This window comes from Equus quagga, chromosome 3, assembly GCF_021613505.1.
Source record: "Equus quagga isolate Etosha38 chromosome 3, UCLA_HA_Equagga_1.0, whole genome shotgun sequence".
Classification (NCBI taxonomy): domain Eukaryota; kingdom Metazoa; phylum Chordata; class Mammalia; order Perissodactyla; family Equidae; genus Equus; species Equus quagga.
The window spans coordinates 153,957,063-153,979,668 of record NC_060269.1 but is presented as its reverse complement, the minus strand read 5'-3'; the positions used below and the strand labels follow the sequence as shown (position 1 = coordinate 153,979,668).

The window sequence follows — 22,606 nt, the reverse complement described above, 5'->3', positions numbered from 1 at the left end:
TCCTTAGGATCCACTCATTTCTAGAAGTGGAATTACAAAGTCAAGAGTGTAAGCTACATTTCTAAGCTCTGATTACAATCTGCCAAACTGCTTTCCAGAAAGATTGCACTATCTGACAATCTCACCCTCGGCAATTTTCTATCTCAACGTCCCTCCTTTCTACCCTCTGAGGCTTGAGTTCTGTTTTTCTTAGGAAGCAGACATGAAAAATCACCATGAGTGGGAAGCATGACCTTTCTAACACAAAAAGTCATCGCACTAAACTCTAAGGAAATTCTGCTCCATGAGGAAAACGTTAAGCCTCTACAATACAACAAATAAAAATAAAATTCAACCGACATCGAGTGGTACGATTGTGAGTTCTTTTCAAAAGGCTTTCTGGGTGGGACGGTCCCTTTCTCATGATTCAACAAACTGATGAACAAATAATGGCAGTAACAGTAGTTAGTGCTCAGAATACGTCAGCTATTAAGAGCCAGGGACTTGAGCTCAGCGGGGTGGCGTGGCTTGCCCAAAGTTGTGTGGCCTTTTAGCGGCAGTGCTTGGACTCACTCAGCCCCTGCCTGGCCACCTACATCAGCGGCCTGAGGGCGAAGGCAGGGTCTTTTTTTATTCGCTGATGGGTCCCCAGCACCTAGAACAGTGCCGGACACAAAGCATGCCTCGGTAAACATTTGCTGGGACTTCCGATTCCAGCCAAGACAGAGTAACAGGAACCAAATGTAACAGAAACCTCAAACAGCAGCAACAGTAAGGGACACAAACAAGACACTGGACCTCCAGCAACAAGTGATCCCCGAGAAGAGAAACATAGGAGGTGAGACCTATGACCGCACCGCTCACTGCCTTGAGGGAATTTTCAGGTCACGGCCCAGAGAGAGGGTACCAGGTGGAACCCAGCAAACTCAGTAGTTGAAGAGACCAAGCTGCAAGTCCAGGGAAGCAGAGGCAGCTAGGATCAAGAGGACAGAGACCAGAGAAGAGAGAGCTGCCCAGAGAGAGCACCTCTGGGGAGGCCCCGAGGATTCAGCAGGGAGCTGATTCACACAGGCCTGTGGGTGCCTGGACAGATGTACCCAAAGGATTGGAGGAGCAGCCCCCAGAGCTCTCCAGAGCCGGAATAGCAGACAAACTCATCGTTCACAGGGCATTGGAGAGAGTACCCAAAGTGTCTTGCCTCAGTAGTGGAGGAAAGTTAGCCCCAGACTAAACACAGCTCTGACCCTGCCTGACTTCTTAAAAAACAGAATCCAAAAGGATCAAACTGTTTCTTAGTAACCAAACAGCGTAACAAAACAAAGCTCAAAAAGATTAATAGGAATACAAAAATATTCAGCTCCCAGCAAGGTAAAATTCACAATGTCAGGCATCCCATAAAAAATTATCAGCCTTGCCAAGAATTAAGAAAATATGACACATGATGAAAAGAAAAGGCAAGCAATCAAAATCAACCCAGATCTGACACAGATGAGAGAATGAGCAGTCAGGGGACATTGAAACAGTTGTTAGAACTGACTTCCATGTGTTCAGAAAGTAAAGTAGAGACAATGAAAGAAATAAAAAGGACCCAAACTGGTCCAGAGATGAAAATTACAGTATCTGAGATGGAAAAAAACAAAACACTGGATGATTTCAGTAAAAGAACAATAAACTAGAAGACATAGCAATTGAAGCTCTCCAAATGAATCAGAGAGAAAATAACAATAATAAAACAGAGAGCATCAGTGAGTGGTAGGACAACTTCAAGATGTCAAATACACATATAACTCAAGACTCAAAGGAGGAGGAAGGGGACAGAAAAAAAATATTTGAAGAAATAATGGCCAAATTTTTTCCAAATTTAATTACAACTATAAACTCACAGATCCGAGAAGTTCAATGAACCCTAAGCACAAGAAACATGAGAAAAACTATACCAAGTCATAGCATAATCAAATTGATCAAAACTAATAAAAAGAGAAAATCTTACAAGTAGCAAGAGAAAAAAGACACGTTACACACAAGGAACAAAAATAAGAATGAGATTAGATTTCTCATTGGAAGCAACACACGTGAGAAGAGAGTGGAACAACATCTCTAAAGTATTGAGGGGGAAAAATCATTAACAACTTATCATTCTAGACCCAGCAAAAGAATCTTTGAAAATGGAAGGTAGACTTTGTCATTCAAACAAAGGCTGAAAGAATTCATGACCAGAAGACCTGCACTACAAGAAACGCTAAAGAAAGTCTTTTGGGCAAAAGGAAAATGATACCAGGTGGAAATACCGTCATGTGTCACTCAACAACAGGGACTCGTTCTGAGAAATATGTCATTAGGGAATTTCATTGTTGTGCAAACATCATAGAGTGTACTCACACAAACCTAGATGGTACAGCCTCCTACACACCTAGGCTCTATGGTACTAATCTTATGGCACCACCATCCAATATATGGTCTGTCATTGACCCAAACGTCATTATGCAGCACATGACTAAAGATCTTCACAAAGGAATGGAAAGTACCAGAAAGGGTGACTGCTCAGTAAATATACAAGATTCTCTTATTACTATTTAATTTTCTATAAAAAAATTTGACTTTTAAACAAAAATACTGACAATATAGTGTGAGCCTAAACATAGGTAGAAGGAAAATGTATGATGATAACATGAGACTTCTTTCATGTGGTATAATACCACCTCACATGCAGTATAAGAACCTTACGATAGTTTACTCCCATTTCTTCCTCCTGGATCAGCTGTCATTACTGTCGCTATTGTTGTGTTTTTGGGTGATAGGGTGGATGATAATAAAAATAGTTAATAAAAAATCCAAACAGTATAATTTACCATATCAACAAACTAAAAGGAAAAAACCCACATGATCAACTCAATAGACACAGAGAGAGAACTTGAAAAAAATTCAATATCCATTCCTGATAAAACTCAGCAAGCTATTAAAAGAAAGCAACTTCCTCAGCCTGAAAAATGGTATCTATGAAAACCCTATGATAGCTAGCATCAGAGCTGATGGTGAAAACTGAATGCTTTCCCCAAAACTGGCCTATCGATTCAATGCAATCCCAATCCAAATCTCATCAGGCTGTTTTGTACACATCTATAAGCTGTGTCTAAATTTCCTACAGAACGGCAAAGAACTCAGAATAGCCACAACCACCATGAAATCGAAGCACAGAGTTACAGATCTGACACTGCCTGATTTTAAGACTTGTTATAAAGCTACAGTAAGCAAGACAGTGTGACATCGGTTTCAAGACAGATTAACGGAGCAGACTAGAGAGCCCGGAAATAGACCCACACGTATAGGCACAACTGATTTTCAAGAAAGGTGCAATAAGAATTTAGTACAGAAAGGATGGACTTCAGTGGAGAAAGGGTGGTCTTGTCAACAAACGATGCTGGAAGAACTGAAAACCCATTTGCAGGACAAATGAATGTTGGCCCAATCCTCACACCATATACTAAAGTTAACTCAATATGGATCATAGACCTAAATATAAAACCTAAAACGATAGGGGCTGGCCCTGTGGCCGAGTGGTTAAGTTCATGTGCTCCGCTGCAGGCGGCCCAGTGTTTCGTTGGTTTGAATCCTGGGCACAGACATGGCACTGCTCATCAAACCACGCTGAGGCAGCGTCCCACATACCACAACTAGAAGGACCCACAACAAAGAATATACAACTATGTACTGGGGGGCTTTGGGAAGAAAAAGGAAAAAAATAAAATCTTAAAAAAAAAAAACCTAAAACGATAGAATTTCTAAAAGAAAATATAGGAGAAAATCTGATGACATTGGATTAGGGCAAGATTTCTTAGATATGACACCAAGAGCATGATCTATATAAGAAAAAATAGATAAATTGGGCTTCATCAAAATTTAAAACTTACGCTCTTCAAAAAAACTGTTAAGAGAATGAAAAGACAAGCCACAGACTGGGAGGAAATATTTGTAAATCATCATCTGAAAAGGACTAGTGTCCAGAATATATAAAGAACTCTCAACAGTCAATAAGAAAACAACTCAATTATTCCTGTGAATTTATACACATGGAGACGCCGTGCTATCACGAGCCGTCCCTGCCTGTCTGAGGAGCCAGTCAGCTCTCCCAGATCCCCCTGGCCTCCTTCCTTCCTGGGACACAGCTCTTGGGACCCCACGTCCAGACACTGACCACAGCCGTGCCCAGGTGTAGACCATGGCAGACAGGAGGCTGGGATGTGCAGTCTGGACGCATCAAGGACCCTTCTGCTCCCAGAGAGCCCACCTCTGCTGTGGTGGACACCAGTGCCTCCAGCATGGGAGATTCAGGTAGTGTCCCTCGCCAGGTGTGGCCATGTTCACACAGCACACCTCCAATCAGCACACCGCAGATCTACAGCAAGGTGCACCTGCTCCCACCGAGACCCCATTCACTGGCTACACCCAGGCACAAGATCCATTAGCACATTTTGCCATTTAATTTTCTTCAGTGAAGCATCTAAAATTATGCTCCCTTGACAGTGAAAAGTGAGGGTATGACTTAAGAGGAACAGGTTGATGAGAGAATTCACCCCAGAGCAACTCCAAGCTCATGGGCATCATGACATCCAGATCCAACCGTATCGGTGTCCCAGGGCCACCATGACAAAGCAGCACACCCGGCGGCTCAAACAGCAGGCGTTTATCTCCTCACAGGCCGGAAGGCTGGACGTCCGGGATCAGGGTGTGGGCAGGGCTAGCTCCTTCTGAGGCCTTTCTCCTTGGCTTGTACATGGCCATCTTCCCCCTGTGTCCTCACACGGTCGTCCCTCTGTGTGTGTGTCTGTGTCCTAATCTCTTCTTCTTATAAGGACACCAGACAGATTGGATCAGGGCCACCCTAATGACCTCATTTTACCTTCATTATGCCTTTAAAGACTCTGCCTCCAAATGGAGTCACATTCTGAGGCACAGGAGTTAGGGCTTCAACATACGAATTTGGGGGGAGACACCATTCAGCTCATAACAACCCAGGATTCATTTCATCCTACTGAACCAACAGCATGATTTCTTAATCCTTTACGGTTTTCTGAAGCAAAAAAGAAAACAAAAAACTTGCAAATGTCATCAGAAACCATTTGCATACTCATGTGTGCCCCAGTCCACAGTTTTCCCGAAGCACAACGTTTAATTTATACAAAAATGCATTACTTAGATTCCTTCTAACTGGAATTAGCATCCACCCAGTTCATGCTGCTCCTTTCAAATCAGGCCCACGTACTTCTCACAGCACGAACTCTCTTAAGAACAGGAGGCTGCTGTTTACCGAGCATCCATGATGTGCCTGGCATCAGGCTACAGACTTCATCTAAAAGACCCCATTTGGGGGGCAGAAGCGTTCAAAATACTACACCCAAGCATGGCACCAGCCTGTCCAGCTAACCCATCATGCCCTGAGGAAGACGAGGCTCCCAGGACAGAAGGATGAGGCTCCCTAAAAGTACTCTTGCCCCAGAGCCAGAAGTGCCGCAGAACAGATCTGAGAGCCTCGTGAACGTGACCCAGCCAGAGACCCACATGTGGACCCCTCCAGGGGGGCCTGAAGGTCTGATGGGACCCAGGAGGCCTGAGACGCCCCAGACAAGAGTACTCGGGGAACTGTCACCAAGGCCAGGGTCAGACAACTGGGATGAGGAGGAGAGCTCCTGCTGGCAGTCCTAAGCCACTGGCCCCAAGGCTGAGAAAGTCATGACCTCTGAGTACTTGGCATGGGGGTCCACATCCAGCTGGGAACTGACTCACAGACGCTGGGAACATTGGGGGACAAGGGGACCAGCTAAATCTGGCCTCCAGTGATCTCCCCAGGACGATGGTGCTCTAAAATCAAGGCCATCAGGTGGCCCGGCAGAGCGGGCTGCTGTCAGCCGCCTCCATCAGAGCTGCGCATTTTACCTCGGGTTCACCAGACCTTTCCAGCTGCAGTGAAACGCACACCAACCCATGCTCACGGGCCTGTGTTCAAGCAGCCCCTCCCCGACTATGGTGACCTGCCAAAGCGCCTCGCTCCCGCGATGTTGTCCACCCTCCACACAGGGGCAGAGCCTCTCTGAGTGACTGCTGCCGAATGAATGAATGAATGAATGAATGAACGATTAAATGAACAAGAAGCTCATGATAGTCAAATAGAATGTGAAGCAGGAGTGAAAATTAGAAAAGACAAAATGCCCTGTCTCAAGAGAAATGTTAGAAACAAAAAACACTTCCCAACTTAAACATCTAAGCTTTGTAGCAACTCATGACAAAAGAACTGAGAACCCCTGACCCAACGCAAGGAGCCCCAGTGACTGGCCTGCTGGACAAAGATGTCACGGTGATGGATCTTTATTAGGTTACAGTATGTGCACGAAGGCATCCTCTGGGGCTCTTCCAACTCCTTTTCCCTGCGTGGGTGGCTGCATAGAAAGCCAGGATCCAGGATGCGTCGTGTGGAAGAGCTCTCACTGCAGGCCTGACTGTGGGCCCTGCGAGCCTGCGTGGGGCTGGCCCTGGGCTGGCGTCAGGAGCCCGGATGTCAGGAGGGCTCCCAGCACCCTGCCTGATGTGAGCGGCTCCTGTGCCTCACCTGTTTGTGCAAACAGTGCTGTCCGTGCTGATGCCCCTTTCCCCCTGGGGGTCTGGAGTTGGGGGCGTACCGGGCAGAGGGGCCCACAGGACCAGCCACCAGTGAAAGCCCTGGGTCTGAGTCTCTGACGGGCTTCCCTGGTGGACAGCACTCCACACGTGTTGTCATAACACGCCGCTGGGGGAATTGAGCACATCCCGTGTGATGCCATGGGAGAAGATTCTAGAAGCTGGCTCTTGTTTCCGCTGGACCCACGTGCCTTCTCCCTTCACTGATTTTGATTTGTATCTTTTCATTGTGATAAATCTTAGCCGTGAGCATGACTATATGCTGGGTCCAGTGTGTCCTCCTAGTGAAAATTTGGGGGAGGTCTTGGGGACCTGACACAGGAGTCTTTAGAGAGGAGTGAGAAATTAAAGATGCTTGTGTTGTTCTATGAGTGCGAGATCCTTGTGGCTAATTTGTATGACTTGTTTCTCGACCCTTTTGAAGTTGCCTTGTCCACATCTAACTCCAGAAGTTTTCCTTTCTTAGATGCACCCTGTCAAGGGTATCCAAAGCACTCAACTTGTGTGGAGAGAAGGGAACCCTCATACACTGCTGGTGGGAGTGCAAACTGATGCAGCCACTATGGAAAACAGTATGGAGATTTCTCAAAAGACTAAAAATAGAAATACCATATGATCCAGCCAGCTCATTACTGGGTATCTATCCAAAGAACTTGAAATAAACAATACAAAGAGGCTTATGTACCCCTATGTTCATTGCAGCACTATTCACAATAGCCAAGACATGGAAGCAATCCAAGTGTCCATCAACCGATGACTGGATACAGAAGACGTGGTATATATACAATGGAATACTACTCAGCCATGAAAAAGACAAAATTGTCCCATTCGTGATCACATGGATGGACCTTGAGGGCATCATGTTAAGCAAAATAAGCCAGACAGAGAAAGACAAACACCACATGATTTCACTCATATGTGGGATATAAACAAACTTACGGACAAAGAGGACAGTTTAGTGGTTCCCAGGGGAAGGGAGTGGGTGGTGGGCAAAGGGGTGAAGGAGCACACTTATATGGTGTCTGACAAATAAAAATGTACAACTGAAATTTCACAATGTTACAAACTATTATGACCACAATAAAAAAATAAATTAAAAAGAAGCACCCAATTTGGTTTTCACCCCATTTGGTCAGTTTGTGTAAGAGGCAATTACAATAACCAGTGAGCTGGCCTGAGCAGGTTTGAGAGCAAACACAACCCACTCCTGGGGGCTGCAGCAGGTGATGGGAGCAGGCACGGGCGGGGGTGCCAGGGAGAGGCCTCCTAGCTGCGAGTGGTCAGCGTGCTGCGGGCACAAGGAAGGACATCCTCCAGTGGGAAAGCAGAGGGTCAATGGCCCAGCAAGTCAGGAGGCCCTCCCGGCCCCTCTAGTCCCTGGATCCTCCTGAGAGATGGAAACGCAGGGGCTCCTGGGGGGTCATTCCAGAAACCAGCCAGGACCTGCTCCTCTCGCCCTGTCAAGGATTCTGTAAGAACCTAAGTCCTTCTCTAACCCCCTTGATGCTGCAGACACACGGGGAGAGGTATGCCTCCCCGCACCCTGCCCTCTCTACGTGCTCTGTGATCTGAGAAGCACACCCCAGCCCCCACCACCCAGGGCAGGGAGGATCCAGCAAGACTTGTGGGCGGAATACATGGAGGACGTTCCAGAACTTTGTGAACGACCCTGATTGTCACTTGACAAAACTGTGCATCACGCCACATGCTCTCGTGCTGGTAAAACCTCGTGAACATTTGGTAAACTGGGAGGATATTACCGGCAGGGCTTCCAGGGCCATCTCTGAATTCTGCAGCAGGAGCTCTGGGCACCTGAGGCGGCAGAGTGAGAGCCCGTGCTGCCCTGCCAGCTGTGAGCATGGCCGCAGCAGGCCGTCCCCTGTCCTCTTCTGGCTGAGACCCTGGTGGCTCTTCATCGCCCCCACCTCCCCACCCCTGACGGCCACTCTCCAAGGGTGTCCTGTGCAGTTTGCCACTTCCAACCAGGCTCTTTCTCCCACGCTGTCCTGCTCGAGACTGACCCTCCTCCCGGGTCCAGTATTCAGCGGGACCAAGAAAAGCCCCAGCTCATCGAGCCCAACACCTCGCCCAGGCCGACCCTGAGATGTCCTTAGAGGGTGCGAGCAGGTGAGAAAGCCTCAGGTTCACCAATAACAGGCGCCTCCGCCCCACGCCCGCTCACCTGGCAGGAGCGGAACTGGCTGACGAGCAGTGTGCACCGCTGCGGGTCCTTCCGCCCGTCCAGGCTGTCCAGCTCGGCAGCCACCTGGTTCAGCTCCTCGTCCGCATAGTAGAACTGGGCCAGCAGCTGCGGGTCCGACCTCTGCAGGGGAGAGAGGCACAGGGAGCTTGAGCAGGTGACAGCCCTCAGGCAGGAGGCTGGAGAGCAGCCGGTGGCGGCTCTGTTCTCAGGCCCGAAGCCGGTGGCCATAGGGCCCGAGTCCTCAGCTTAGGACACAGCAGCAGCGTAGTTTCTCCCTCCCGTTTCTTTCACAAGAATCTATGCTGCTTGTCTCGTGCCCTACCTGTCCTGAGTCCCTCTGCATCTCAGCCCATGGGGCTGTGCCGCTTCTGGGAAGGCCCCAGGGGACAGCGTCTCTGTGGGGAAGCCAGACATGGAGTTATACATGAGGCCAACCCTGTGGTTGGATGACTCACAGATAAAGGGCTAAGAACAGTGGGGTCTTAGGGGGCCACGGGATGATAGGATCAGCTCTCAGAAAGTAGTTTTTATTTATAAAAACAATACCAAAATGATAAAGACAGCCACTGAAGGAAGTGGCCAGGACTAACACAATTTTACTCAAATGCAGACTTACAGACAGTGCGTAATAAGTGCTCGCCTCCCCTGCCCTCTGGAATCTTCTCAGCCCTTGGCCCAGTTTCTGTAGCGCCAGGAAACACCAGTGCTTCGTGGCAGGAAGCACTCCTCTCACAGGACTCACCTTCCACCAAACGCACAGGGTGTTCTCATTCTGGGTCTGGAAGCGCAGCCACCCACTTAGAGCAAAACCCCACTCCCGGCTCTGACCAGCTGACCCGCTCCCGCTCTGCTCCAGCCCCACCAGCCTTCTCCTCCCACACACCAGCACCAGCCAGCTCACTCCCCTCTGGCCCGAGGGGCGATGGCGCATTCCTGGATCTGAGTTTCCAGGATTAGGAGAAGCCCCCAAACAGATTATTATAAAAGGTGTTCTTCATGATCATGCAGAGAAAGACAAAGGGGAAGGAAAGACACCAAGTCACACACGTGTTCAAGTTTGCTTGCAAAATCACACACACACAGCTCAAAACCAACACTCAATTCCCCCTTCGTTCTACCTAAGAATTAGCACACGGTTGTGTTTATTACCGATATTTTGTTAACCATAAGATAACACTTTCATAATTTTCAGTCTCCCTTCTTCTCTCAACTTACTTCTCAATGACCCTGTCTTCTCCCTTCACTCTGGCATCTGCCCTCTCCCCTTCACGTGGCCTGTCCCAGGGTAGCTTTTCCTTGGCTCAGGGGCCTTGGCCCATCAGTGACCAACTCTGGGTCAGCTGGTGAGGCCCACCCAGCCCCCTGGGGTGGAAGTTAACCCCCAAATGAGGCTGAGCAGACCCACAGGGGTGGGGCGGGGCAGCCCATCTTCAGTGATTGGCCAAGATGTGAACATATGACCCTGGCAGGGTCAATGGGAGTCCTTCCTGGGACCTTTCACAGGAGGGCTGCACAGAGAAGAGCGTTCTCCCTTCATTCATTCACCCATTCATCCCGCCAGTGCTGCCTGAGGCCCGCTCTGTCGGCATACCCGGGACATGGGATGCTGGGGCATGGGTTGCTGGGACGTGGGATGTGGGGCGTGGCATAGGCTGGAAGCAGGCAGACGCAGACCCGCCCCGACAGCATCCCAGCATCTCTGCCTCCCTGGTCCCAGGAGCTGATGCGTCCCCTCCACAGGCTCAGCTGACTTGCCCGGGTTCCTGTCACACTCAGGAGGGTCACCAGTGACCCTCTGTGATGAAACGGGAACAAGGTTGGGGTCAGAGGCTGGGCAATACTTCTTTGCCTTCTTCCTGTCAGCTTTCTTGTCAGTCTTTGCTGACTGGAAGGAAAGAGGGAAGGAGAGGAAGGTGAAGCTCCAGAGGCAGCTCCCAGGCCTGCCCCCCGGGCCCAGAGCCCCAGGGTGGGTGAGGCCCCTGAGGACATTCAGAGGAGGGCCCGAGGCCGAGCTCTTTGCCTCTCAGATGCAGCCCCAGAATTCCCACCCAGCTCCATTGGCCACCAGCTCCCCCACCTTGGCCCCGGTTCCCATGTGCCTCATCCCAAGGAAGGAGGGAACACCTTGCACAGCACCTTGTCACCAGTTACATGGGGCCTCCCTTCCCAGGGAGGGGGCTGCAGCGAGGGACTGAGGCCGCCACCTGACCAATGATGTGTGGCAGACACCTCTGGTGGTGAGCGAGATACCCTGACACCGAGCTCAGGAGCTGACCCTGGTCACGATAGCCCACTGGGGTCCTTCTGGCCCCAAGCCCACCAGCCCCCCTCACAGCAGTGGCGTGGGAAGGTGGGGAACATGGGCACAGTGGGGACGGTCCCACAGCAGACGCCTGGCTTTGATCCAGCACCTTGCCCCGAGCTGGCCTGACGCCCTGCCGGCATTTGTTCCTGCAGCCCTGACCACTGCTCAACGACAGGACACCATCTGGCCTAGAATACAGGCCAGGCACTGAATTAGGGCACTGGATGAGGACACCTCCAGGAAGCTGAGTCTCTGCTCTGAGAAAGGGGGCACGATACGGGGGAGCCACACCCTAACCTGCCCAGAGAATAACTTGGGATCGGTCTCTGCCCTGGCACCAACCCCCTCACCACATGTAACCAGACCTGAATCCAAATATTCACACCAACTGCGCCGGTGAGCTTGTCCCCCTCCGCTGTAGGCTGTGCAAACCGCAGCCAGCAGAGGCAGAAAGGAAGGAAGGCTCAGGAAAGGCTGAGGGTGGCCGGGGTGCCAGCTGTCAGTCAGAGCCCTGCCTCTTACACGCTCCCATCCAACCTGGCTGTCCCTCTCCGTGGGCCCAGGAGAGGACTGAGCCTCGAGAACGCTTTGCTTGCACTAGGCCCCTCAGCTCACACACACACCTTCTTCTGTGTTTTGGAGAGATTGACAAACAACTACATGTGTGAACATGTGGGACTGTGTGTGGGGGTGAGTGATAAGTGTCATGCATGTGTGTACATGTATGGCTATGTGACGCAAGTGTGCCCCACGTGTACACATGTAAGTGCACATGTGTATGAGTGTGTGCATGTGAGTATGGATACCTGTGCATGCAGCTGAGTGTGGGTGTATATGTGCACAAATGTGTGTGCACCTACAAGCATGTGTGCTTGTGTACACTGAATGTATGCATGAGTATGCATGTGTGAGGGTGCACGTATATGCACTGCATGTGTGTGCACGAGTATGCACGTCAGCGTGTCGCACCACTGCAGTTGTGCATATGTGTGAGTGTGTGCACACATCTGTGTGAATACATAAATGTGTGTGCCTAAAAGCATACATGGGTGTGTGTGTATGCATGTGCAAGAATGTGACTGTACATGTGCGCAGTCTGGGGAGAGAGACTGGGAGATGAGGAGCCAGCTGATACTCTAAATGGTGCCTTCACCCACATTCCCCACCACGCCTGGAGTCAAGCGCCCCCACAACCCTCCATTATGGCCCATTGGGGGCCCATTTCCCATCCTGCAGCCTCCTCTTGGCTTTGGGGCAGAAGCTGGGGGGAGGGAGAGAAGTTAGCCCCGACAGAAGGACCAGACACTTGTTTTCTGAGCCCCCAACCAAGGGGCTCACTCTCATGCCTTCAGGGCCTGGCAGCCAGCTAGATGAGGGGAAGACAAAAAAGAATAGTGGGGCCTGTGGAGAACTGGAAAGGGCACGCCTGCCCCGTGGAAAGAAAACGGCACCCAGTACTGAACGCCCCCAACGCCCCCCCAGACTTGCGTAGGCTCTAAACATCTCCACGACCAGGAGGAACAAATGTTCTCCAAACTCTGCCTCCTGCTTCCCTGTGAAGGGCATGGGGCATGTGGCACAGTCGTCACCTGGGAATCCACGCAGTCTTACTTTGCTTTGATTTCAGTAAAGACCTTCAAACCAGACCACAGCTGTGTTGCAAAAAGAGAACTGTACCCACACACACATAAAGCAGAACAAATTAGAAAATTCAGAATTTTTTTTTTAAAAACTAACCATTATCTTTATTCTACTGAAACACACATTTTAGAATTTTAGTTATGCCCTCAGATAGTTTTCCAGCCACTCAGGACTGGTATTTCCAGGGGAAGAACCAAAAGCTCCCTGTCCGTCCAGCAGCGCGGCCTGTGGCAGGAGGAGGGTCTTCATCAGTTGTGTGAATCATGCTCGCCCCGAGACCCCAGGCGCGGTGTGAGATCAAACCCCCAGGCTGGGTTCCGGGCAATGAATTAACACAACTTACAAAACTCAATTTGTGCTGATTAACAGAACCCAAAGGAAAAATTTGGGTGCTAAATTTCCATTTCTAAGTATGCAGAGTATGAAGTGAATAATGGCAGTCCCCAACTGCTCATCACTCAGATCTAAACTGGTCCAGCAGAGCAGAGTCTCTCTCAAGTCAGCTCACAGGCGGGACTGATGAATGAAAGAAGGTAACATTTAGGAGTGTGACAAACTGTCTTTCATTGATTTGACTCAGCCAGCTTTATTCACCACCTTAAAATTAAATTCTAAATTAAACTTTTTAATATCCCTAAATAAAATGTCCACAACAAACAGAATCAATTGACATAATTGGAAGAAGTAGTCACCCTATTTTGAAATAAATATTGTAAGACAATAAGTTAGAGCCCAGTAGGAATGTCTTTTTTTTTTTTTTTTTTACTGAGGAAGACTAGCCCTGAGCTAACATCTGTGCCAATCTTCCTCTACTTTGTATGTGGGTTGCCACCATAGCATGGCAAATGAGTGGTGTAGACCTGCGCCAGGGATCTGAACTGGCAAACTGGGGCTGTGGAAGTGGGGCACACTGAACTTAACCACTACACCACAGGGCCAGCCCCAGGAATGTCTTTTAAAATCATACTATGTCAATATTTCCTCAAAGATAAATTCACAGCAGTGAAAGTTTTCACTGTTTCAAGAAGACAAAAGTACATCATGAAGAAAGGATTTAGCTTAGGCGGTTACACGACCAGTGAAGAAGCAACCTCAAAGAAGGCAGGAAAAAATACGCAATAACAAAGCAGCACCGAAAAGTTCCAAAGTGAAAAAATTGACTAATTCAGGACTAATTTTGTTAAGTTGATTAAATTATTCACTCATTCAAACACCTGTTCCATGATGTGGGATGAGGACTGGGGGTGCGGATGCAGACGTGGGGAGTGGGTGAGGATGCAGAAGAGGATGTGGATGTGGATGTACATGTGGATAAGGATGTGGATGCAGACATGGGCTGCAGGAGGCAGATGTGAGCTCAGAGCATGCCCTCAAGTGTCTGTCTGAGCCAGGTATGTGACACCGAGTGTTCCCCAGCAGGTATGAGGCTGGCCGGCTGGGCATGAACCATGAGCTGCCCCCAGAGGGGCCAGCATCCCCAGCCCTGTGCAGAGCACCACTCACGCCTCACCGGGTACCACCCAGCACCCTCTCTAAGGTGGCACCATACAACACCTCTAACCCAGACAAGGAGACTGAAGCTCATGAAGGAAACTAATGGCCAAGTCACATTGCTGATATGATGGAGTCAGAAATCAGCTGGTCTTACTCTAAGGACTCTTGGGCATCCTCGTGGGAAAGAGGAGGAAGGGGTAAGAGTGACCAGGGTGGGATCCTTGTCATGCCTCTTGCTTCCCTAATAAGAAATAAATACTGCAGTGGGACGAGCTTAAAAGGACACCTTGTCACTCCAGGGCAGCAGTTTCACAGTCTCAGCCAAGCTCCAGGAGGGGAGAAGAGGAGGAGGCAGATGGCAGGACAGGCGGACAGGACAGATGGCATGGCCAGACCAGAAAGGACTGTCCCCTCCATGCCCAGTGTAAGCCCAGTGAAAGAGTGTAGCCCAGGGGGCCGGTGTGGAGTCTCAGCCCCCCACCCACCACCCTCCCCCCAGCAGCTGTCCCAGGACATGAGCTGGGCTCTGAACACTGGTTCCAAGACAGACCACCCCAAGTGCCCTCCACCGCCCATGTGGGCTTCAGCTGGACAGAGCCTGGAGAGCTCAGGGGTGAGAGCTGGGTGCCTAGGGAGCCAGCCCAGGCCCTGGGCCTCTCTTGGACCAGCTTTCCAGTAAAGTCTTGGACTCCCTGTTGCAACGCCAAGAATCCGAGAGCACTGCGGAAAAACCAGAGAAAAGCCTCTGGTCGAGGCACTTTGAATTCGGCTGCTCTCCTCTCAGCTGTGCCCCCATAGGCAGCTGATCCTTAGGCTCCGGGCATGGAGAAGCTGCCCAGGCCATACCAGACTGTCAAGGAAACCCACTGGTCCCCAGGGCCAGAACCCCTCACTGCCTCCCAACATTGACCCAAGCCCTCCTGCAGGTCTCCACCACCCTTCTGTCCCCACCAAGGCCTGGTGTCCTAGGGTAGCCATGACCCATCTCCCCAAAGTTGGTCTTGTCCACATCAGTATGCCCCAGGGGCTGCCAGGCCAAGGCCCTGCTGATCTAGCAGTGCCACCAGCCACCCCTCAGGAGATCCGGCACCCCAGAGAGGCACATGCTCCTGTCGTCACATGATGGCAGCCCTGCCGTCCAGCCCATCGATGGCTGGTGGCTGGTTACTCCTGCACCCATCCCCACTCAATTGCCTGCCTTCTCTACCCAGAGGTGACGCAGACAGCACGCCCAGTCAGCAGGAGGGGCTGGCAGGCACTTTGTCGCCCCACCACCAGCCATAGCTCCTGCAGGCTGCCCCTCCCGCCCCTGCTCTCTCCCTAGGTACGGAGCTGAGCCCTGGACACATCACCAACCCCCTGGTCCCCTCGACCTGCCCAGCTCACCTGGTCAGGGGGCCCAAGAGGCCAGCTGCTTCCTCCTGGGGCTCAAGAAGCCTGGCAGAGCTTGGTGGTCTCAGGTATTGGTGGGCGGGGCTTGGGTGCAATTTAATCACAAAGATAACCTTTGAGAGCTGTATGTGTGTCATCCAACTCCCATAATCCCCCACCCCCGGAGGAGGTAAGGGCGACTTCCCAATTTACAGAGGGGACAACTGAGGCTCAGAGAGGTTCATCAGTCCACCCAGAATCCCACATCCAATAAGCAGTCCCACCTGTCACTCAGCCTCCCTGACAGAGGGGGGCCTTTTCCCATGACTCAGCTTCCCTTCTGGCTCCTGCTGGGTGATAAGGGCCTTGGGCTCTGTGGTCGGCTTGCACAGACACCACATGTCAACTCTATATACCAGGGAGCATCCATCCACCCTGGGAGGCTGGCCTCAGCCTGGGCTGCAGACCAGGGGATCCATGCTGAACCCCAGGACCCACCCACCCCAGGCAGGTGCCCGTGGATAGTCAGCCAGGCCCACACGAGCCTCCAGCCTGACCCAGAACCACAGAGGGCCTGTCCTCAGTTGTGTGGGGGCCAGCCAGGCCACTGTGAAACCTGCTGCCTCATGGGCACAGCCTTTTGCAGCAAAACACCACCAAATGCTTGCCCGGGAAAGGCTGATGGCTTTATGTTCCATTCACATCACCCATAAATATTTTATCCCTACAGGATAATAACAGAAACAAGCCATTTTGATAATGTGTTTAGAAGAATGAAGGGCCCAGCACAGCATGGGGAAGAGTCTATGGCCCAGATGGCGAGAGGATCTAGGTGGCACGGAATTTAGAAGATCTGCGCTGGACGTGGGTCCAGGGTGAGCTCCGGTTCAACCTGGTTCTGTCAATTCCTGGGCAGTGACCTTGAGCAAGTCACTATCCCTGCCTCTGTTTATAATCTGCAGAGCCGGCTTGAGGTGCATGAAGTACCCTGGGGGCACACTGACACTCAAGTCTGTACCTGGCGCCGTCACAGCTCTAAGTAAAAACGATGGTGGTGGAAGCAGTTGTGGATAAGTAAGGAATAAGAAGCTAAGTAATGACACCATTCCTGATAGCATCACCCCGCCCACTACAAACAAAGTGGCCCGTGGTCTCCACGCCCAGCACTGTCCCCAGAATGTGACTGGCCACACCCCTTGGTCCTGCCGACAGAGTCGAATGGGGAACCTCAGCCCGCAGGAGGCAGCGTGGACAGTTAGCTAGAGCAGATCGACCCCTCCACCGCCCCGGCTCCCAGGTCTCTGACTTGGGAGCCCCAGATCGGGGACAGGTGCAGCCACTGGGCCGTGGGCGTCCTGCCCAAGCCCCCTGAGTTCTGCCTGAGCCCTCCCGGAAGTAAGGCTGGAGACAGCGCCCCAGTACGACAGGTAGCCAGGGGCGGGGCGCAGGGCGGAGCGCGGGGCACTGAGGGGGCAGGAGGCGGAGAGTGGCGCTGGGGCTCAAGGGGCGAAGCAGAGAGAACCCCAGTAAGGGCAGAGCGCAGGGCGGGGCACTGGGGCGCAGTGGGCGGAGATGGGCACTGGGGCGCAGGGCGTGGCACTGAAGGGCAGGGGGCTGGGTACTGAGGGCGCAGGGCGAGGCGCGGGTGTCCAGGTGAGCCCGGAACGGCAGCTTTTGGGAAGAGCGCAGGCTGCGGGGGACGTCGCTGGCAGGAGGAAGAGGCGGGGGACCGAACGCTGGGGGACTTATCTCCCGGAGCAGGGCGGGGTCACCGGAAAGTCGGCTGGGAGAGTGCAACGAGTGAAGGCCTCGGGGGCCACTGCCCGTCAAGGCCGGGAGGTGCGTGGGGTCCAGGAGGGAGGAACGCAGGTGGGACGAGAGGCCAGCGACGGGCAGCCGGAGAAAAGCAGAAGGGCAAGGATGTCCCGCGCCTTCTCAGGCGCACTTGCAGCGGGGCATTTTGAACCGCTCACTGCCTCCGGGTCAGGTGCGCGTCTGTGCACGTGTGTGCCCGCATGTGCACTCACACCCTGGCATCTGCCTGCCGGAGCAGAGCCTCTCAGCCCCGCTGTCATGTGACCCGCTGCCTTCCAGCCTCACGCAGGGGTCTGGGCGGGTCAACCTGCCCCCTGCAGAAGCCCTCAGCGGCCAGAGCAGGCCCCTCCCTGCTCCAGGTCCCTCCCCTAATCTCTGACCCCTCAGAGTGGGCTCTGGCCCATGTGATGTGGCTCTCCTTACTTTAGCTCAAAGGTGGCAGAGCGATGGCTGGCTGGGCTTGGCTCCTGGTGGTCCAAGGGACCAGCCCTCCTCAAGCTCTCCAGCTGGGGGCCTCGGCTGGACTCTGGGTCAGCAAGATTAGAGAGCCACTTCTGATCTCAGAATACCTCCATTCAGCCAGCTGCAGAATGAATTCTGGAAGGAAAAGTGGGCACACATGTCTGTTCCCTGGCCCCCGTGGTCCAGACACGGGGTGGGGATGCTCCCCTCTACTCCACAGGATGGTTCCTATGACAGGGGAAGCGACCCCTTCTGGTAGTGACAAGGCACCTCCTCAGCCAGGCAAGGCAAAGACAAACACCATATGACTCACACTCAGGAGGAAACCAAAGTGAGCAAATTAACACAACCCAACCTCACAGTGAACAAAGATGGCCCTAGCACAGCTCCCCAACACGTCAATGGAAGGAAGGGTCCTGGGGCTGAATGTGGACACCCACAAAGGAGGCAGTCACATCTTCTTAAAAAGATTTTGGGGGGTGGGGGGTGGGGCGGGGATGCAAGTTGTAATTAAATCCAGGGTCCAGTTATTCCAGAAAAAAATAGTCCTGAAATCTTACCCACACCTAAGAGATTCACGTGTAAATACTGAGATGGATTTAGAACCTCATTAAATCTTTGTTTAAGGGGCCAGCCGGTGGTGCAGCGGTTAAGTTCACACTTTCAATTCTCGGTGGCCCAGGGTTCGCTGGTTTGGATCCCAGATGCCGACATGGCACCACTTGGCAAACGCCATGCTGTGGTAAGCATCTCACGTATAAAGTGGAGGAAGATGGGCATGGATGTTGTTAGCTCAGGGCCAGTCTTCCTCAGCAAAAAGAGGAGGATTGGCAGCAGTTAGCTCAGGGCTAATCTTCCTCAAAAAACAAAACAAAACAAAACAAAAAAACTGTTTAAAATACATTTATTGCCCTAACCAGTGTTGCCCAAAATGCTGTTTTATAAGAACCTGTTTATGCAAAGCTGACCACCGGCCCCCCTGAGGTGAGCCAGGCCTCCTCAGCAGCTCCCCAGGTGATTTGCTAAATTCCTGCCCTGAGAAGCTGTAGATTTTAGGACCGCTCTAGCCATCCCATAAACCAGCCCCTGCATCTGCTTTCTCGCCAAGTGGCGTTTCTCTCCCAGCAGAGTTCATCTCATTCGTGGTAGAACCACGGCCAGCTCGCGGGGGCAGGGCAGCTTCCCCACTGCTGGCCACTCGGGAGGACAGCGAGCAGTAGCCCAGGGGAAAACCCTCCAACCGCAGAGGGGCCCATTCTGTGCAACCAGAGGCCCTCCCCCTTGGGGCACGGAGAGGGGCCCCTTTGTCACCTCGGTCTAGTCACATCTGGAGATAGACCCCACTGTGAGGGGTTGCTTCTGGGAAGCAGGCCTCTGGCCCTGGGACAAGGCCAGGTTGGCCCCAGGAGGATGAGATGCCCCTGTTGCTCTGGGACCCTCCCTCCCAGGGGGAGCAGCTGGGCATGGGGCTCTGCGACACCCCAGATGACAATAGTGGCCTTGGCTGCAGTATGTTCTGTGAGCCAAACCAGACACAACGCCTGGAGGCAATTGAGCATCTAGCACAGGGTTTCAGAAGGAAAATGAATTCTCAAATAATACCCCCAATCAAGTACTGTATATACAAATGGAACACCAATAATACTGACTGCAGGAAACTGAGCAGCAGCAGCTGCAGTGGGGCCATAGAGAAGCTCTTCCGTAACTGCCGAGGGAAGGAACACGGGGTGGTGACAGTTCTCGAGAGGGAAGTGTGCGCTGTGTCACCAAATGGAACAAACCATACCTGACAGCTGGGCTCTTAAACTGCAGGAGACCTCATTTTTGAACTTCAATAGGTTTAAAGGTTCTTTAAAATGCATTTTATTTTTAAAACTATTAAATAATAAACTTGTTAGGATGCCAATCAATTCTGTTCCCACACTGCTAACAGCCACGGGACAATGTCCAGGGGCCCTGGGCCTTCGGGGTGCCACCCTTCCACATCCCCCTTGCAGGGACAAAGTCCTGAGCTCAGCCCACCTGGCCGACAGCAGCCCAGGGAACAGGGCAGGTTGTGCCGTCTTCTCAGCTTCTAGGACAGTGGAAATCTGCTCGTGGGACATGGAAACTTAAATGGCTTATTTGTGAATTATTATTCCTCTCCTTCAAAAAGGATTTGAGGTGACTCAGAACATACATGAACCGAGCCTGTTTGTTTAATCAGAGGAATAATTAAAAGGCCCAAATGGAGGTCCCAGGTTCTGGGCCAAGTGGATTACAGCAGGTGGGGTCCAACGGCGGGCCAGGCTACACTGGTCTCTGCTTTGCTTGCTCAGGCCTGGGGGCCATGAGTGTCCCCCACTCCTGGGCACAGCGGCCCCACAGGGCTGAGATGAAGTGGATTGGGAGAGGCCAGCCCCACCCCTGCAGGGGGCCCCCATACTGGGCCAGCTTCACCTGGGTCCTGGGAACATGCTGCTCCAGGAAGGACATGGAATTCCAAGTCCACCACTGGGAGGACCTAAGAGTTGGATGTCACTGGAAGCCAGCACCGAGGGAGGCCTTGCTAGTTGAGCAGGTGGTATTAACACACGGTTCTGGACTGCTTCCCCTTGAGGGACCCAAGGACTTAGAAACCCAGTATGGTTGCTGCCGCCTCCAACCCAGACTCTGACCACACCTCACCCAGGGCCACTCGGGTGGGTGCTGCTCCAGGAAGGTCCATGGACAAGCAGCTCCAACAGGTCGGATGACAAGCCCAGCCACCCTTCCCAAAGGAGTGTAATCTTGGCTTTTAAAAACAGTTTTATTGAGATATAATTCACATCCCATAACATTCTCCCAGTTAAACTATGCAATTCAGGGGTTTCTAATATATTCACAGAGTTGTGCAACCATCACGATGATCTAATTTTAGAACATTTTCATCACCCCAAAAAGAAACTTCACAGTCAATCACCAGTCATGCCTCCCCCAGCCCCTGATCTACCATCTCTGTGGATCTGCGTCTTCTGGCACTTACATTTCATGTAAATGAACTGTGCAAGATGTGACCTTTTGTGTCTGGCTTCTTTCACATAGCATGTTGCCAAGGTTAATCCATGTGGTAGCATGTGTCAGTACTTCATTCCCTTTTGTCACCAAATAATATTCCACTGTGTGGATATATGACATTGTTTATCCATTCATCAGATGATAGACATTTGGGTTGTTTCCACCTCTGGGCTATTATGAATAAAGCTGCTGGGAACAAATTTTGGTGTGGACATATGATTTCAGTTCTCTTACACATATACCTAGAAGTGGAATTCCTGGGTCATACGGTAACTCGGTGTTTAGCTTTTTGGGGAACCGCTGGGTTGTCTTCCAAAGCAGCTGCCCCATTTAGCAGCCGCTTCACAGCAGTGTGTGAGGGCTTTGGTTCCTGCACCCTCGCCAGCACTTGCTATTATCTGACTTTTTGACTCCAGCCATCCAGGTGGGTGTGAAGTGCTATCTCATTCTGATTTGCATTTTCCTGACAACCAATGCAGAGCGTCCTTTCATGTGCTTGTCGCCCATTTGTGAGTCTTCTGTTTCCTACTAACTTTGCTCAGTGACCATTCTTTCCACAAGTGAGTGAAGGGTGCTGAAGCCACCGTGCTCTCTGTCTGACCAGATCTGCTTTCCCACGGCCACGGAAATGTGCAGTCCAGACTGGGCCTTCTGTCTGGTGGGAGGAGGGTCCCCTCTGCCACAGCCAAACTACCTCACCAAAGCTGTGGGTGGGTGTGGACTGGGCAACGTGGCAACTTTGTCGTGATTAGGACCCAACTGGCCATAAAGGAAGTCCTGGGCTAGGCAAATGTGCTCCCATTGCCTGCCCTGGGATCCCAGAAATGTTCCCTGCCCACCTGTAGTGGGTTGAAAAGGTAGCCCCCCAAAGTGCACTAGGAACCTGTGAATGTGATTTTCTTTGGAAAAAGGGTCTTTGCATACGGAGGGAAGGTAAGTATCTTGAGATGAGACCATCTTGGATTATCTGGTGGGCCCTACATCCAATGACAAGTGTCCTTGTAAGAGAAGGAGAAGGACACACAGGGAGCAGGCCACGGGAAGAAGAGGTAGAGACTGGGGTGGTGCATCTACAAGCCAAGGAATGCCTAGAGCCCCCAGAATCTGGAAGAGACAAGGACTAGATTCTCTCGGAGCACCCAGAAGAAACCAACCCTTCCGACACCTCAATCTCAGACTCAGGTCTCCTAACGTGAGAGAATAAATGTCTGCTGTTGCAAGCCAGCTACTTTGTGGCACTTGGTCACAGCAGCCACAAGAGGGGAATCCGCCCTCCCCACCACCACCCCCACCTCTATCACCTGGATGCACCATGGCACAAGTGTGCGTGTGTGGGGGGGTGCCTTCTCTTGGTTGTTTTGGGGGGACTGAGAAATCCTTCTTCATTTTCCAACTTCGGTCCATTTATCTTGTGTACTTGCCCTGAGCAGTAGCTCAGCCCAAGGCCCTACAGACACACCCCAGTGAAAATGACCATGTTTCTGGGTCCTGCAGAGCTGTCCTGGCTGCCCCAGCCCATGAACAGGGGTGAACCCGGCTCACATGCCTTGGGTCACACTTTGGTGCCACGAAATTCGCTACATGTCTCCTGGTGACTCCAAGAACAGGCGTCTCTTTAAACAAATCTGTCA

General features: G+C 51.7%; 1 protein-coding gene across 4 annotated transcripts in view; it reads right to left on the bottom strand.

Moving 5' to 3' along the window:
* Positions 1-22,606, bottom strand: part of ZFYVE28 (zinc finger FYVE-type containing 28) — a 113,576-nt gene that overhangs the window by 52,824 nt on the left and 38,146 nt on the right. For all 4 annotated transcript variants that reach the window (XM_046656191.1, XM_046656193.1, XM_046656192.1 and 1 more), the window contains exon 2: positions 8,831-8,971. In XM_046656191.1, the coding sequence (XP_046512147.1) occupies positions 8,831-8,971 (141 nt within the window). The remainder of the gene's footprint in view (positions 1-8,830; positions 8,972-22,606) is intronic.